Source organism: Lepisosteus oculatus, chromosome 14 (genome assembly GCF_040954835.1).
Source record: "Lepisosteus oculatus isolate fLepOcu1 chromosome 14, fLepOcu1.hap2, whole genome shotgun sequence".
Classification (NCBI taxonomy): domain Eukaryota; kingdom Metazoa; phylum Chordata; class Actinopteri; order Semionotiformes; family Lepisosteidae; genus Lepisosteus; species Lepisosteus oculatus.
In genome coordinates this window covers 48,057,407-48,075,315 of record NC_090709.1, presented here as the reverse complement: position 1 = coordinate 48,075,315, position 17,909 = coordinate 48,057,407, and the positions used below count along the sequence as shown (strand labels likewise).

The 17,909-nt window shown below is 37.2% G+C and overlaps 1 protein-coding gene across 4 annotated transcripts in view; it reads left to right on the top strand.

The window, feature by feature from the left end:
• Positions 1–8,302, top strand: part of LOC138243109 (guanylate-binding protein 5-like) — a 28,526-nt gene extending 20,224 nt beyond the window's left edge. For 3 of the 4 annotated variants that reach the window (XR_011191963.1, XM_069198619.1, XM_069198620.1), the window contains 2 exons: positions 206–285; positions 6,440–8,302. Coding sequence is in view for 2 of the 4 variants with exons in the window: in XM_069198619.1 (XP_069054720.1) it covers positions 206–285; positions 6,440–7,195 (836 nt within the window). In the remaining 2 variants the exon portion in view is untranslated. The remainder of the gene's footprint in view (positions 1–205; positions 286–6,439) is intronic. The other variant, XR_011191964.1, reaches the window with a different exon arrangement.
• Positions 8,303–17,909: the final 9,607 nt, after the last annotated feature.

The window sequence follows — 17,909 nt, the reverse complement described above, 5'->3', positions numbered from 1 at the left end:
AAATAATTTAAAATTTCTGAAATTCTCACTGAACTTAATGAACATAAAAGGTATCAGTCATTCACTTGAGAACTACACATGTGTTTATAAAGACACATTTTCTAAAGATTGTGTACATCTTTAAACATTGATATTCACAGGCTAAGTTTTTTTTTTAACGTGCTTTATGCTGTTGGAGTAAAGCACTTAAAATGTTTTCATTTAGGGTCTGATGATATAAGCAAGACTGTGTTTTCTGAACTTGGCACCCTTCACCTGGACCCTTTGCTTAAAGACTCCTTGAAGGTATTTGTCATTAAATTAAAAACTTCTTCTTGAATTGTTTGGTCCACCGGTTTACTGAAAGACCTGTTACAGAATAGTGGTACTATTGATACAGATGCAGCCATTCAAAATGCGCGGTACAAACCCGCGGTATGGTAATCTACCCACAAGCCACCGCAGGGCACCGCGGTAAGTGATTGGCTGGCCAAAATGACCGACAGGGGCACTCGTGGTGCATTGGTTGGTAGTGAAAAGATTTATTTCATTTAATGTCTTTACTGTGCACATTTTAATCCGCTTAGTTTTGAATATTTATATGTAATTTTACCACTAAAGGGAAATTTCAAATTAGCTGAGCATAAAAAGAAGAGGAGCATAACGCATCTGAAGGTCTAAAGGTTTAATCTAAATTAAATATTAATTTAGGAACATAAACATTACTGTATGTACGTAAACTGTACTGTGTATGGCTGGTCTTGGTAGTTTAAAGAAAAAATACACACCAGTCTTCCATTTCTCCCTAAACATTTTAAGCATGAAAGTTTTATGAAACGGTACCCAAATATGTGATTGCTGTATAGGATGAATTTTAATCTTAAAAAATTATTTAACACGAAAATTAAGCTGTTTACATCTTCCGCCTGAGAACAGTCACCCGTTGCTACCCAACGCAGAAACACAGCCACTAACTAGCAAAGAGAGGACATTAGCTAGCCAATATGATAAAAAAATAAATGATTATTTTGTTTATTTCTTTTGCACATTTATTTGAACATTTCCATCGATTGTACAAGCACTTGTAAACTGTCCAATCCCTAGTTCATCAGGCATTTTCTTTTATACTGCGGGCATTCTCCCGGTCTGGTGCCGGTCTGTGTCTTCTAGGATATAATGCCAGCGAACTCTTGTTTTTATGTCCACTATAACAGACAATCTCCTTTGCTTTTAACCGAGCGTCTAACCCCTCTGATTGGAGAAAAAAGACGTGCTGGTTTGCTATACATACTGTACCAGGAAGATGATTTCTTTCTATTCGAAACGTGTATTTTAAAAGTTTAAGAAGTAAAAACCTTACAGCGTACACAGATTTCTAAACTGATCAGGATCGTTATCTTTGTCTTATCCATAATGTTCACCACTCTGTCCAGCAAATTAATAATAAACTTTATTTTATATAGCATTTTAAACGAATAAGTAATTACATTGCTTATAAACCTAATCACTTTTTCTACATAAACACAGCGTACTTGCTCTCTGAAAATGCTTTTTCTTTTTATTTAGGCTCAGATTTCAACTATAGATCGTATTATTATAAACTTTCTTGGAAAAATGTCTTTTATGTAAACCATGTTTGCTATTAATTCATTTAGGGCTAGAATATGTTCATTGTCTTCCAATCGAGTCGAGTTGACATTAAAAGCTTGCCACGCCCGGACTGTTACACCAACGCATTAGCATGTTAAAGCGATTTCATTGAGAAGCCTAGCTTTCTTAACTAGTAAGTACTGTACTTCCTTGGTTTTGGAGGGGGAGGTGTCTTTCGCTAGAAATCTCGCCCCCTTCTACTTTGAAAATACCTGTGAAACCGGTTTAATTCGTCACAGCCAGCCCTCCCGCAGAGAGAGGGGTTGTACTCGTTAATGTCTTAGCCGGAACACATCATTATATCTCATTTTGTATTTCTATAAAAAAATCGTTTGCCCAGCCTAACACTATTGTTGTTACTGTTTTTATCCTGTAAAGCCCTTTGAGGAGCACAGCTTTCTCACCACTTAGATTACTTGTTGATACCATCCTTACACAAAGCAGAAACTTCTTGTATTTTCCGATGACATACAAGTGGAAAGATTACAGATTTTAATCGGCTTTTTTCTGAACCAGGGAAAATCTGATCATGTTTCTCTATAACAATAAAAAACTTTATTTTACATATCACCTTTAAAAGTGGCATCTCAAAGCAATACAGTAGATGTAAACCACAGATTACAGAGTAAATACCCAGACAAACGCAAACGCGTTTTTAATAAAATTATTTTATTCATTCAGCAGAGAGAGCGTAAAACCTGGGCGTAACAGCTGTTCCTATTTCTGATCACTTGCTCTCTGGATAAACGTCTCACCTGTCCTGTTCTTTGTTTTCCTAATTTGCTGATTATGCCTTCTGCGATCCACTCCTGCCCTCACACCTAAAGAAGACTATATTAAATTTCTTTGCGCGGTCCATTGTGCAATTAACCCTTGTATGTGCTGTCCTTAAGGTGATATCACATAAAGGTGATATGTAAAATAATGTTTTTTATTATTGTTATAGAGAAACATGATCAGATTTTCCCCGGTTCAGAAAAAAAGATCTAAAGTATACTAGTTTGTCACTAGTATACTTTTAATACAGTCTTTGCTGTGCTCTTGGGGATCCTTGTGATATTTCGAGCTCTGGTTGAATGATAAGTGTCGCAGTTTAAATAATTTTCGTAGTTAGAAATTATGAAACGCTCTGTTAAAAGCAAGGGAGTTTTTATGTCCGTTGCAGTAAAAGAAAATGCCTGACAAAGTAGGGCTTGGACAGATTCCAAGTGCATTTTTGCAATTTACGTTGCATTGTCCATTGTGCTGCTGTAATACAGTTTAAATAATTTAAAGTCTAAACAGTATCAGCTTTATTTATGGGTTGCAATTTTAAAAAAGCCAAAAAACGCACTCAAAATGCAATTTAGAGCTTTCTGGCAAGAGGAGACACCCAAATTAATAATGTAACATGCCACTGTTTGTGCATGAACAAGGTTATACTGCTATTTCCTTAGATACGCGATTAAAAAAAAACATTTTTTAATCCCCGGCAGAACACATGCCATAAGAATCAGCGCTTTTATATATCGCCTTTAAAGGTGGCTTCTCAAAACGCCTTACAGGATAAAAACAGCAATAACAGCAACAACAACAATATTGTATTTCATTGCACTTTGAAAACCAAGTAATACCTTAACTATATGTGCAAACGTTTTATGATATGTCGCTGTTGTGAATGTCTGTGGAGTGTATCTTATTTGCCTGTCTGTCCTGGCTCTCTCGCTCGCCCTCCTCCCTCTCTCCCTCAATTCAATTCAATTCAAGGTGCTTTATTAGCATGACAGATGGATACAATCAGTGTTGGGTATTTACTTTGCTTTGAGATGCCACTTTTAAAGGTGATAAATAAAATCAAGGCTTTAATTTGCTTTAACTCCGCAAGTCTGAGTTCTCGTGTCTGTCCTATCCGAACTTGAAAGTATTACAATATGTATCTTTATAGCAGGTGGTGTACAGCTTTTTAGTATAGATTACACTTTTCTAAAATGTATTTAAAAAATAAAAACGATTACAATCTAATCTTTCCACGTTTGATCCCAAGATCCCAAGAAAAATAAATCTAAACGGGGAGAAAGCTATGCTGAAAGTTTATTAAGATACTTAGAAGACAAAGATATCAATTTATGTTGCATTTGTCTGATTGTGAATCAAAAAACACATATATTTAAACCCGCGTTTGCGATTTAAATCAAAACGCGATTTAAATCAATATAAATGTTTATATTGTAATGCCTAGGTGACTAATCATTGTTATTAAAATGACTTAAATTCGATCATGTTGTGATATTTAGAAATATACATTTGTTTGGTGCGAGTGAGGTTTTATTTAATCTCTGACGCAGGGAAACATTTCATTTTTTCAAAGAAATGTTTGTTAAAGGAAATTCATGGCTCCCATGGGATTCAATCACAGACCGTGTGACATGGGAGTCAGGAACCTAATCCACGGCACCACCAGCAAGGTCACATGCAGAGTGCTGAAAAAGCACTACAGAAACATTATCAACAGACAATGTACAGCGTGCATTATTCTTGTGTTGCGGTACATGAATATAATTATATCGTTATTAATTTCTTTAGATACGCAATTCCATATAATATTCCCTTTTAATCAAATTCTAAAAGTATGCTTGTTGACTCCGGTATCACGTTAGTTAAAGACTTCGATGCTTAAAATGTTTAGGGAGAAATGGAATATTGGTTTGTATTTTTTCTTTAAAGTACCAAGACCAGCCATATACTGTATGTTTATGTTCCAAAATTAATATCGTTTATGGCCTTCACACGCGTTGCAGTATGCTCCTATTCTTTTTATGCTCAGCTACTAAGATTTCCCTTCAGTGGTAAAATTCCATATAAATATTAAATACTAAAACGGACACCATAAAGACGTTTACTGTAAATCTTTCTACGACAGACCAACGGACCACGAGTGTCCCTGTTGGTCAACCAATCACGTACCGTGGTACCGCGCGTCATCGTGCGTCACAATGTGCGACGCCGTAGCCAATTACCTCTGGTACGTGTCTGTACCGCGCACTTTGAATGGCTGCATCTGTATGTTTTCTTTAAAGTACCGAGACCAGCCATATACTGTATGTTTAAGTTCCAAAATTAATATCATTTATGGCCTTCACACGCATTACAGTATGCTCCTATTCTTTTTATGCTCAGGCACTAAGATTTCCCTTCAATGGTAAAATTCCATATAAATATTCAATACTTAAACGGGCACAGTAAAGACATTAAATATACATATACATACTATATACAGTACAGTTTGCATATGGTAATATGTTTATGTTCCTAAATCAATCTCTTTTATGAGCATGTGAAAGGCATGGTGAATCGATTCTCAAAAATTACTGTACTTTGCATGATTGGAAACAAATGCGTGATTGCGAAATGCTGTGGTGTTACTTTTACAATACTTTGAATTTACACTTACAGCTTGTCCAAGGTCATTCATTATTAATACTATTAGTGATATCTTCGTTAAAGACTTTGATGGCGACAACTCAAACATGAGAGGTTGAGCTTTATTAGCTCAGGAAATTCCGGATACTATTATTTTGCTTGCGGTATTATAGGAGAATTTACGGTAACTCGCGGTAAACTGCGTAAAGCGCACCACAAAATAATGCGGTATTGCCCGCGCATTTTAAATGGCTGCATCTGTATATAAATCACAACGTCTTTCACTAGTACAAACTTATGTGCAAAAATTGCTTCGGAAAATAAGATGCACAACATAAAGCATTGGAGAAATGCAAGAACACATTAAGAAACAGTCTCATGACTTGAATGATCTCCTAATTTTGCAGTGCAGTGTTTTGTCACTGTCACTTATTAAGTAGACCACAGATTTTGCTTTTAATTATCTTGCAGTCTGTGGGAGAAATTGTTTTGAAATTGGAATTTACATGAGCTAGAGTTTACAGTTTTTCAGGGTTGAACCTAATTTACTCTCCAACTTTTTTGGAAAAAAGCTAAATATTTTAGAGGCCACAGCACACCATATTTATATATTAGTGTAATAAAAAAATGTATATGCTTTTGTATAATATGGTTTAGTCATAATAGATATAATAGGTCATGATTTTAAACATTTAACTCACAAAGTAAAACAAATATCTGAATTTCACATTAATTAATCTGTGGAAGAATGTCAATACTTTTCTGAGGATGAATTAACAGACATAAACTGTTACACTAAGGAGAAATCAGCTGAATGGATCTACTATCACTATCTTACCATCATCACGGATTCACTGAATAATACTTTAGGTTCTTTGTCATTTTTTCCAAAACTGTAATTTATGATGTTTTAAATGAACACAACAGATCTGGTAATTGCATCTTAACGTAAAACATTTGAAAACACATAAAACTAAATCAGTATAAATATTTTATTTTTTTATTATGATAGCAGTTGGTACGCTATCAAAAAACTAAATAAACTGCATTTACCTTTTTAATCACAAATTGGAAAAAAAAATTAAACCTGAAGGCACATGAAATCTGGTAGATATGTTCTGGATGTGGGTAAATAACGCAATGAGAAACCTAAATATAGTCTGATCAAGAACCATTGATCACAGGACCATTTTCAGGGTCCTGTTTTGTGTGTCGAAGTACATGAGATATCAAAATGGTACGAATAAGATACAATGTTTTATTATGTAGTAATATTCTGTAAATGTATACTAATTGTATAATATATAATATCTAAAATAATTCTGATTCTTCTAGAGGTTGTATACAACTGTGTTCCTTTATGTTTAGTACAATGCATTGTTTTTTTTCTAATTTCTGTGTCTTTCAACAGAAATTCACATATTACACAGTCCTTCTGTACCACAAAAAGAAGATAGAAATTGACAACTTTGTGGGATCTATGAAAACCCTGGCAGAGGGCATTGAAAAAACCCACAAGGGCACTGCAGTAGGCAGCATTGTGGGAGCTGGTGTTGGAATTGCAGGATCAGCTGCTACTATTGGTGGGATACTACTTGCTCCTTTTACTGCTGGTGCCTCTTTAGCACTTACAGTTGGAGGGGTTGTTGCAGGAGTAAGCGGTGGTGCCACTGTCCTAACCTCAGATATCACTAAGTACTTTGTTACCAAGAACAAGACAGATGATGCTAAAAAAATTCAGGAAGAAATACAGAAACACATGAGGGAGCTCCAAAACATAATTGAATATGTTGGCCAAATGATGAAAGTATTTAGAGAAGATCATGCTTCTTACATTGAAAATATGGCAAATAATATGCTGTGCCAGTGCTTCCAGGCTGTGAACTTACTTGGGCCTTTAGATGACATTATAGCTGCGGGGGCCAGCGTTGCAGGCCGCGTTGTCAGAGTGGCTGGTGGAATTCTTGCCGCAGCCACCATGATTTTTGATATATTAATCATTAAAAATAAAGCAAAGGAATTCAAAGATGGTTCTGAAATTGCTAAACAAATAAATCATCTGATAACAGATGTTGAAAAGGATCTCAATCGAATTGATGAGCACATACAAAAGTTTCAAAAACTAACTAGTACAATTTGCTGTGATAATTTTGAAGATCTTGCTTGACCTATCAAAAACAATGATTAAAAGAAATTACAAAAGGAGTAAGAGATCAACCGCACAAATTAAGAAAAAAAAAACACAAATCGAAAAGTACAGGAAATAATGCAGTAGAACTTCAAAATACTGTAGTATCCACAGCATTCGTCCACCCAAATTCCATGTAGAAGTAAAACAATCTTAAAGCATATTTGGTTCACAGTAAGATTCAGTTTCTAAAAGACACTTTGTCATGAAAGATGTCAATATCCACCAATGCAAATACGTTAATCGATGCACAGCACTCATCATGTTCTATTCACTGAACCTTTATGAATACTGTAAATAAATGAGTTAGTTATTGCATTGAATGTATCAAATGCTACTAAATTGGAAAATAACACAATGCATTCAATTCAATGACTGTAAAATAAATGCAAATCATTCAAATTAATACTACAGCATTTCCAGAAATTTCAAAAGTGATAATCAGACAAGCGAAGACATCAAAAGAAGAGACACGGTGTACGATACAAATGCTACAAAAGAAAGAAATGAGACTCTGGAAACTGTGTGAATGGATAATCTATTGTGAATCATGATGACACCATGCACTGAACCTTTAAACAACACTGCACTGTAGTCAGAAGGCTGCCTACACATCTGAAAGAGGACTTGCTATTACACAAAAAAATTGAAGTCATTTAAGTCTGATAAAATCTTAATACAAATTGAAATTAATATTTAATATTCTCCTCTGTAATGACATTCAGAAATACTTCAGTCATGTATTTTGGATACATACTACCTGAACACAAGTTTAAAATTGTGTATTGAATATTGTTCCATTTCTGTTTAACCTAATTCAGATGTCTGTGAATAGAACATGCTTTATTTTGTAGCTTAGACAGATCGCTGTGACTGAATGTATACTGTTTTCCTCTGTAACATGTTTAATGTGTTTTTTAATAAGATATAAATGTGGGAGGTGGGAATGTAAACCAAGATACCCAGCCATGTTGTTAAAGTGGATTCATTGGCTATTTTCAGGAAACAGCTGGATGGAATCCTCAGATTATCTGTTTTTGATTATTGTTTGATGTTGTTAAATAAAGAACTATCTTTGAAATTAATAACAAAAGTATATGTGCGTTTTGCTGAATAGTTAATTCACTCGTACAACATTAAATACAGTGCTCAAGCTGATTTTGACATTTCATCAAATACAACTAGAATGGGGTTTTGTTTATTATTTTAATTATAATTTTGCCATTGAGACATATTTTAAAAAAGGCATCTTCCTCTCTTACTGTCTCTTCTTGTAAAAAAAAAACACTTTCTCCTATATAATAACTTCCATTTTGTCTCAATCTTATTCTAGTGTATTTCAAATCACCTTTTATAGATTTATAGAAATGTACTCATTTTTCATCAACAGAGGATACCCCAGCAGTGTGATTGACAGGGCCCTTGCCCGAGCCAAAAACACCCCCCGGACCATCAACCCGATCAGGAACTCCCGCCATAACAACCGCATTCCTTTGGTGCTTCCTTACCACCCTAACACACTTCCTATCCCCAGGACCATTAACCAGAACTTTTCCATCCTACAGGATGATCCCTCCATTGGGGCCCTCTTTTCTGATCGACCTATCATCTCATATCGCCGACCACCTAATCTGCGTAACCTCCTTGTTCACAGCTCCCTTGACCGCCCTCAGCAACCATCCACACCAGGCACTTTCCCTTGCAACAGAGCTCGCTGTATCACCTGCAAGTACACAGCCACCACCACACTCATTCAAGGCCCCTCAGGACAATTCCGGATCACCCAGACAGCATCTTGTACCTCCAGCAACCTTATTTACTGTATCTCTTGCAGTAAATGCCCAGCCATCTACATTGGGGAAACAGGAAGGAGACTCGGAGACCGCTTCAGAGAACACGTCAGGGCTGTGAAGATTAAAGATCTCTCCAAGCCCATTGTTTCTCATTTCACCTCTGATGGCCACGACCACTCTAATCTCTCCGTCTGTGTTCTCAAAGACGGTTTTCCGAACTCATACATCAGAAAGACCACCGAAACTAAAATTATTCTGCAGCTAGGATCACACATTCTCCCTTCCCTTAACGACAGATTACTGTTCTTTTAAATTTTCTCCATTCATTGGAAGTTTCATTTCACACCTCTCTGCACCCATTCTGACTTCACACCTCTTGATTGGCCTCTCTTTCTGTCCCCTGCTCCCGCCTCTCACTCCTCCTCCCTCTCAACCTTTGTTCTCCCGCTACTTTACCTTTGCCTACTGCCCTGTCTCTCTCACACCTGAAGAAGGCTCCACGGCCGAAACGTTGTGTTCTCTTTCTTCTTTTTTCCAGCATGGAATAAACCTATTACTTGTTCCTTTGCAGCCTACGCATGCTGACGCAGCTACCCACCTGAACTATTATAACATATTCAATGTTAAATTATATTAATAATGGAATAAAAATGTGAATAAGGAAACGTGAATACTGTCAACTGTTCAACCAGTTTAATTCAAAACATTTTATTCAGTGGGGCAATTTAACAGACGCCTCAAGTCTTAACACGAAATCATATAGATTGTAATTAAAATCGAGAATAACAAAGCGGTACCTGGTTGCATTTTTAGAAACCTTAGTTTGAATAAACCGGATCCCAGGTGCAAGTGACTTCATAACGTGAGAAGGCATTATGCTATATTTTTTATGCATCAGTTGAAGCCTTCTGAAGTCTCTCAAAAACATAAAAATGTAACATAATATCGTGTGGCATGATGGGCAACTGATTCTTTTAATTTTAAAGAAAATCAAAAATAAGAAAAAACGTGTCTGCCTAAAACAGACACTGCATGATTTTAAAATCTAAATAGCTAAAAACACTTAATCCAAAAATGGGTGATTTTCCTTGTGATCAGATTAGAATCTTTGTGTAAGATGCAATTTTTTAAATTTTTGAATTAAACATTTTAAACACATTTCATACAGATACAGTACAATCACATTCTCATTTCTTCCCATGGTATGAAGCAACTTAGCAGGTAGCTGAGAAAATAGTGCACCCACTGAGCTCAGTCAGAGCAGAGGTGGTGCTGTAAGAAGACTGTTCTGCAGCTTGCAGTGTTTATGGCACTGAATGTGTCTGCCTTTAAAACATAGAAAAGGAATGTCAATCATTTAGTTTAACTTGAAATCTTTTAATTGTCATTAAACAGCTTTCTTACCAGTTAGTTTTATATTTGAAACCATCGTTAAACAAAACATTGTTGTACTTTCTAATGACATTACACATAGAAAGATGATACAGTTTAATCATTTTTATTTTTTTAAATACATTTTAGAAGAGTTTAATCTATACGAATATCACAGACTATTTTGGATTGTATTTCTGAATGTTAAGTCACAGTTCAATATTTTATATACATCTAAAAGTCAGGCATCAGGTGCATAACTATTAGTAATCAATAATTAGTATTAAAATTCTCACTGTGACAAATTGTTACACTTCCGCATCTTGTAAAAACATTAATTTGCAAAACTGTGTTCAAATATACATTAAATCCGACTATAAAAATAAGTAAACTATATTAACTTATAAAATAAAAAAGAAGGTAAAATATAATATAAAATTAAACCAGGGTTAATTTTTTTCTGTCTCTTGCTACTCTCTCTCACCCACTATGATTCAGACACAGAATGGTTAAAAATGGGAACAGGTCAGGCAGGCAGAGGGAAGGGGGAGGGGGGAGAAGGGAGGCGTCTTCCCACCTTTATGACTAAACTGCCAAAGAGAAAAGGCTTGAGAGACATGCAGAGCCGAAAAAGTTTGGTGCCGTGTTCTTTGCTTTGGAAGAATTTTCACCTTGAATATTTGCCCACCAGCTGACACACCAGCTGACACACAGAACCAAACTGAATACAAAATGTACTTGCAAGAATAACGATTACAAACATTAAAAAAACATTGCTTTACACTGTTATACTGTACAGTGTAATAAAACAGTTTATGGTCACTACACTGTGAGTAATGCTGTTCACTAAACCTCTTTCCCACAATTTCACAGGGCAAGGTCACATAGCTCATTCAAAACTGGATATAATTTTGTCTTGCAAAAATTGTGATATTTGTCAACATATTTACTAAAACTCTCCATCACAGCAATCTCACTGTGTTAGTCTCACTGTACGCCCCAGTGCTCACACTATGTTCACACTCCCAGTAAAATAAAAAAAACGTTTTCCACATTATCACCTCGCACCAGGGGGGAAGGAAAAGTGCCCGCTGTCATTTTTTTTCACTGACAGACGAAGTTGATTAAAAATCATTCAAAAGGGAGTGGTGTGTTAACACAAACTCTGCTTAACAGAGCCGCTTGTAAGAGAAAGGTGACTTTCTTCTAAACTAAATAAAGCTACAGTACAGACAGATTTTAAATTCTTCAAGCAAAATTAGCTGTTCGTCAAAATCTGCTATTTTGGAAGCAGTACACGACTTCTCAAAAGGTACCTTTTGTCTCTCGTGCAAACTCAACACAGATATATTTTTTATAATTCTAAAATTTGAATGGTATGCCTCAGGGACTCATTTTAGTATTGTAGCAAATACGGTTTGCGCAGAAAAAACAAAATACCTTCCCCCCCTCCCAGATGGATCTCGCCTCCTGCTGTTCCAAAGCTGTATGGTTTCAAAGTATGTGTGAAATATCTCGTCTTACTCCAGTTATTAATCCGATCTATTTTTACTAATCCGGCTATGGAAAAAATATGGCCAAAAGGATCGCTGCAAAGGTTAAATTCCAAGCTGAAAAGACAAGACTCAACATGTCGTCTCTAACTCTTCAGTTTACAGTTCATCGATGGTCGTTCATTATTAATATTGTAACAAACGACAGGCATACAAATGGTACAAGCCGGTTGCAGCCACTAGTACTGAAGGATGTTTTCTGTAGCTCAGCTGAAAAAACCTTCTGTTAAGCAACACAGGAGACCTGGGTTTGAGCCCATGTGTTGAAGGGTGAACTGGGGCAGGAGCACTGAAGGCACAAGCCCAAGAATCTGAATTTGTTATAATGTTATTAATAATATATTCTGTATTGCATTTAAATTGGAATGTTTTTAGAAATATATATAACCTTTGTCCCTCCTTTAACTTAAAGAATTGCATGAAGAAATCCTAAATCACAAAACCATAACTTTTAATAATTAATCCAGATACACACACTCACACCAACATCATGCTATAATAGTGGACTATTTTTATATATTCGGCTATGTAAGAAACAAAGTAATTCTCTGATCACGCTTTGAACCGTCTGGGTGCAGCTCACTACATTACCAACTACAAGGACAATATAATTTTTTTTTTAAAAGAAACGAATGGCAAACTGTTTCCTAAATGTCCACTTGTAATACTTTAGCTGCTTAGTTATACTATTCCATATTAATATAACAATCAAGTAATCAAGTGATGTTAAATCACTACAACATTTATCTTTTTACAATAACAAAAACTGGTGTTCTTACTACGTATTCTTAGAAAAGGATAAAACGTTATAGCTTTTTATGAAGTACAGAATATAAGATTAATAATGTTAGAACAAACACATTAAAACCAGAACCCATGTAAGTTACCAAGTTAAAGACTTTGATGCTGATACGTCCCAGTGTGTTTTTGTTATGTTCCACACTGCTGACCTTTGATTGTTCTCCCTCCCGCATTGGCCCACCATTACACCACTGTTTCAGTATGATGTCATCATCAATCAGCTTCTCAGCCAATCAGAGTGCATCTTATTCAGTATAAAACATGGTGGCTTTCAGAAGGAAGAGGCCTTTCGTTTGACTTCAATTCTGCTTGGCTTTGGTTATCGCTTCACTTTTGATTTTGCTTTGGCTTTGTTGGTTTCTGTTTGTTTCTTTGTACTTTTGTTTGTTTGTGTGTATATCCTTGTTTTGCATTTACCTTGCCCTAAGGTGTTATATGTTCACCTTTTGTGTTCCTTTGTACCCTGTTCCTGTTGATTACTCTCGTTTTCCCTTATTTGTATTCCTAGTTCACTCATGTTTTTGTGTGAGCTTTTGTGTATAAGGTTAGTTTAGGTTGTTGAGTACATTCTACAAACTTAGTTGATTTTGTATTAGTAACACTAGTTTAGTGCGGGTGAGTTCTGTTTGTCTTGTATGGTTTTGGGCAGACAGTGGAGGTTAACTAGGGTGTTGAAGATGCCGAAGACCGTGTGTTTTGGGTTTTCTTTTGTAGTCAGGTTAGCTTTCCCTCACTTTCCTAGCCAGCTCCATTTTGTTTGTTATTTTCTCTTCTTTGGCACCACTCTAGTTCCTGACCCCTATGTGTTATTGTCTTATTTCATACCAGTCACTTATTCAACTTAAAATCATCACTTTTTTACCGACCCTTAATATCACGCTTCCTAGTCCCTCACCAGAACCGACCTGCTTCCAAAAATTATCCTAAATGTTACACCCCTTTACCCCTAGACATTTGAGGTTGTAACAGATGCATAAAATATTCATGCATAATTAAAATATTTCTGATGAAGGTGGAGGGTTGTGTACTTTTGTCCTACTTAGCAATCTTGCTTTAATAAAATATTCAGACTTTTAAATGTATAATGATTAACATGCTGTAATACACAGTTTAAAATTATTAAAACTCTAAAGAGTATACAACTCATTAATTGGAAAAAGATTTTCCCTAAGCACTAACTGGGATTCGAAAGAGGGTGTTTTCTTGCAACAGACCAAATGCTATACATGAGAAGTTAATAGTGCCTCAGCCTCTTACCTCAGCCCCAACCTGCAGGTGTCCTACTAAATATTTTGTCACTCCTATCTCCTGCCATCCAATATAGCTCAGTGGCAGCTCCAACTGTTCAATCCCTACCTTCTACTTCATCTATCCCATCATTCCCTCCCGCACCACCTGCTGGTCATGCTCCTGCTTCCATCTCTCTTGCCTCATTCCCCCTTAACAGAGATTTTTTTTTTCTCCGAACAGCTTTTCCTCTTTCAGCTCCTCCTAACACACTGGTGTTTCGTCCTCCTTCCATTCCTCTCTTACTCCAGCAGCAAATTTTAAAAGAAATTTGGGAACCAGATGCATACTTGAAACCTTGTACAATACCTCGTTATTCAGAACTCTCATTCTTCTCAATCATCCTTTCCATCACTATCTCCAGCTGGCACTGGGCCATCCTGTCCTGTCAGGGATTGCTCCTCACACTCTCGGCTCTTACTGGACTGCCTGGAAAAGTTTCCAATCCTTCCACCTCTAAACAAACAAAGTTTCTATCTTTCGATATTCTCACACTTTTATCTGCCATTATAGAAACTTGCTCAAAATGCAGGTATCCACTACTAAGGCATACCTCCATCCAGTTCTTCCACAAACTCCTTTTTGGCATGACTTGTCCATCTCTTATTCACCCTCAAATCACTCTCTTTCTAAAATGCTTCCAACGATCCGAGAAACCCCTTCCAAATCAATGCACACCATTTACCTAAGACATCCTGGCATCCTGCATTTATGTTCTCAGATCTGATTATCGCACACCCTGGGTTGACAGCACACTCGAATCTTTACTTATGCTAGCATTCTTCGGCTTCCTGAGATGCTCTGAATTTACTGCTACTTCTGCATCCTTTGATCCTTCTTCCAAGCCTTGTTTATCCAAGATCAATAACTTATCTCCCAATACGTTAACCTTCTATCTCAAGAAAAGCAAAACTGATCAGTTAGGGTCTAGCACCCTTACATATTATTTCAAAATCCATTCTTACATCAGCCCATATGAGTCTCTATCCCATTATGTGCAACTTCACACCAGAGCTTTGCCTACTGATCCTCTGTTTGTGAATGAGAAGGGACCCGTGGCTGGTTTCTCCATCACAATGTACACCTGCTGGATTTCCTGATTAATTCTCTGGCTTCAGGGCCTCTTCCTCAGCTGCTTGACAAGGCATCCCAGAGTATCTTATCAAACAACTCGGCCGCTGGTCCTCAGAAGGTTATCATGCATATATTAAAACCAATCCTGATATCCTCAAACAAGCATTTTCTCTCCTCAGATGAACTTAGGTCAATGTCCATTGTTTTTTCTGCACTGCTGGTTGGGGTCCCACTTGGTTCATTTATGGGAGGTTGGCCCTCAGCTAAGAGTCTTCACATCTCAATAAACAATTCTACTTTCTCTCAATCTTTGGCTGCTGTCATTCCTTGTGAATTGTTTTAGGGATCTCACCCAGCCATTTGTTTAGTCCAGATGCCTCCTGTGAGCTGTCTTTTTTATTGTCTCACCCAGGTCTTCTCTCCAAGACAAGAGGTGTCGGGTCTGTGCTGACTGGAGGTTGGTATTGACTGGCCAGTGTCTCTATGAGTCTCTATGAGTGTGGGCACACTAAGGGTTCCAAGCCACCTTAACATTGCTACTGTAGATGCTGTAATCAGCTACAAAAGCTAAATTTTACTGCATTTAGTGGTCACCATCTCTTATATGCTGGCCGGACAAGAGACCTCCTACTGACACAGACACAGACAAAGCAGTCCAAGACACTCCAGGTTGGATTGAACTGTCATCTTTGGAAGATGTGGTAACAGGAAACAAAACAGATCATAGAACACATTGAGGGACTGTTTGTACTGCTTAGCTGTTGACACTGACTGACTCTCCCAGATATCGAGAAGAGAGCACTGGCTTCTGTCTAGAAAGCAGATCAATTCATTTTAACTAGTCAGTCAGATCTAATGAGCTTTACTGCCCTTAACAAAATTGGACACTTTTCATCTCACTTCCTCCAGCTCCCCCCTGGAGCAATAACCCATATTAGTGTTCATGACCTTCAGGCCCCTCTGGTTCCCAGTAGAACCAGGAGATGGGGGGATTGTGTTTCTGTACATTGTCTGCTGTTGTAAAACAAGTTATCGCTTGGGTTTAAAGACCCTCCCTCAAATCTGGTGTGGCTCCTATATTTACCCCTTATTCTCAGGACTGACCCTGTAGCTCAGCTGGGTTCTTAAAAGCTCAATCAACAGTCTTCTAGATCAGCTAAACTGCAGGAGGCTGGATTTCACACTGGGGTATAACAGACCCTGGTGTGAGAGTGAAACGAGGGAGGGGAAGGGATGTGCTCCTGCAGAGCTCTAGCCCTCCTGACCTGCCGTCTTTCCTCTCCCAGTTACTCTTACCACAGTTTATAAACTCCAGCAGTGCTCTACTTGCTCTTGTTCAAATTCCATTTTAGTATTTAAACAAAATGGTTGGTTAGGTGTATTCTTGATACACCACAAGGGGGAGCTCTTCCTTCAACTCACTTAGCCACTGACGGAGACTCGTAAACTCATAAACCTTTACAGAGATTACGTGACGGAAGTCAGTAATGAGCTCAGTCAGACCCACTTTAATACTTTCACGCCAACACCCCTTAACCGCAATTCACATTAACCACATTTGACATGCTTCCATTAATCATTATTCTACTTCCTATACCCTTATATAATAACCTTACCCAAGTGAGGAACCTGGTTGAAAGCCCTATTTTTTGTAGTACTCTAAACATATACTCATAAGAGATACGATCGTAAGCTTTCTCAAAATCCAAGTTTAGGACAGCTAATCTAATATTCCTCTCTCTCACATAACCTATGGTATCTCTAATCAGTATCAGGCTGTCCGTGATCCTCCTCCCTGCCACACCACAAGCTTGATCTGGATGAATGACTTCCCCCCCAGGACAGATTTTAGTCAAAGCGTTAAACACTTGGAGAGCAGTTTAAGATCACAATTCAATAAAGTTATCGGTCGCCAATTTGCCAGGTCTGTGCGATCATTCTTTTTGAATAGTTAAATCACAACTCCCTCTTAAAGCTGTCCTGTATTTCTTCTAAAACCTCAAATTCTTTAAAAATCGTTAAAAGATCTAATGCTAAAATGTCCCAAAAGGCCCTGTAAAACTCAATGGGTAGACCATCCAACCCTGGAGTCTTGCCCATTTTGAAGGTCTTCAAACTTTCCATTAACTCCTCTACAGAAAGGCCTTTTGATAAAACAGTATAATCTTTTACACTCTTTGGAATCACTTTCACAAATTTTTCTAACAAATCCTTAGACACTTGTTTCTTGCCAAACAACTCCCCATAGAAATCCTCAGCTACAGAAGCTACGTCTTCCGTAGAAGTTTGCTAAACCCCCTCTCGTCCCTTCAATGCTGACATTAGTCCCCTCCCTGCAACCCTTTTCTTGAAAAAGAATCTTGTACATTTTTCACCTTCTTCAAGCTCTTTCACTTTGCTTTGAAACATGTTTTAAATATTTTCTCTAGAGATTTAAAAGCTAATTCTTTAGTTATTTAATTTCCTCACTGAAGTCCCACCACTCTTGCAATAACTTAACATACCTCTGTAATCTATTTTGTAATCCCTTTTCAACCCTTCGTATCCTAGCCTGTTTTCTCTTCCCCATCTCTATGAAGAATGTTTTTGTACGCTCCTTCACCTCCTCCCACCACTGTGCTCTTGTGCCAAACAGGTCGTACAAAGACTGCCATTCCTTATACAGTGCCTTGCGAAAGTATTCGGCCTCCTTGAACTTTTCAACCTTTTGCCACATTTCAGGCTTCAAACATAAAGATATAAATTTTTTATTTTATGTGAAGAATCACCAACAAGTGGGACACAATTGTGAAGTGGAACGAAATCTATTGGATT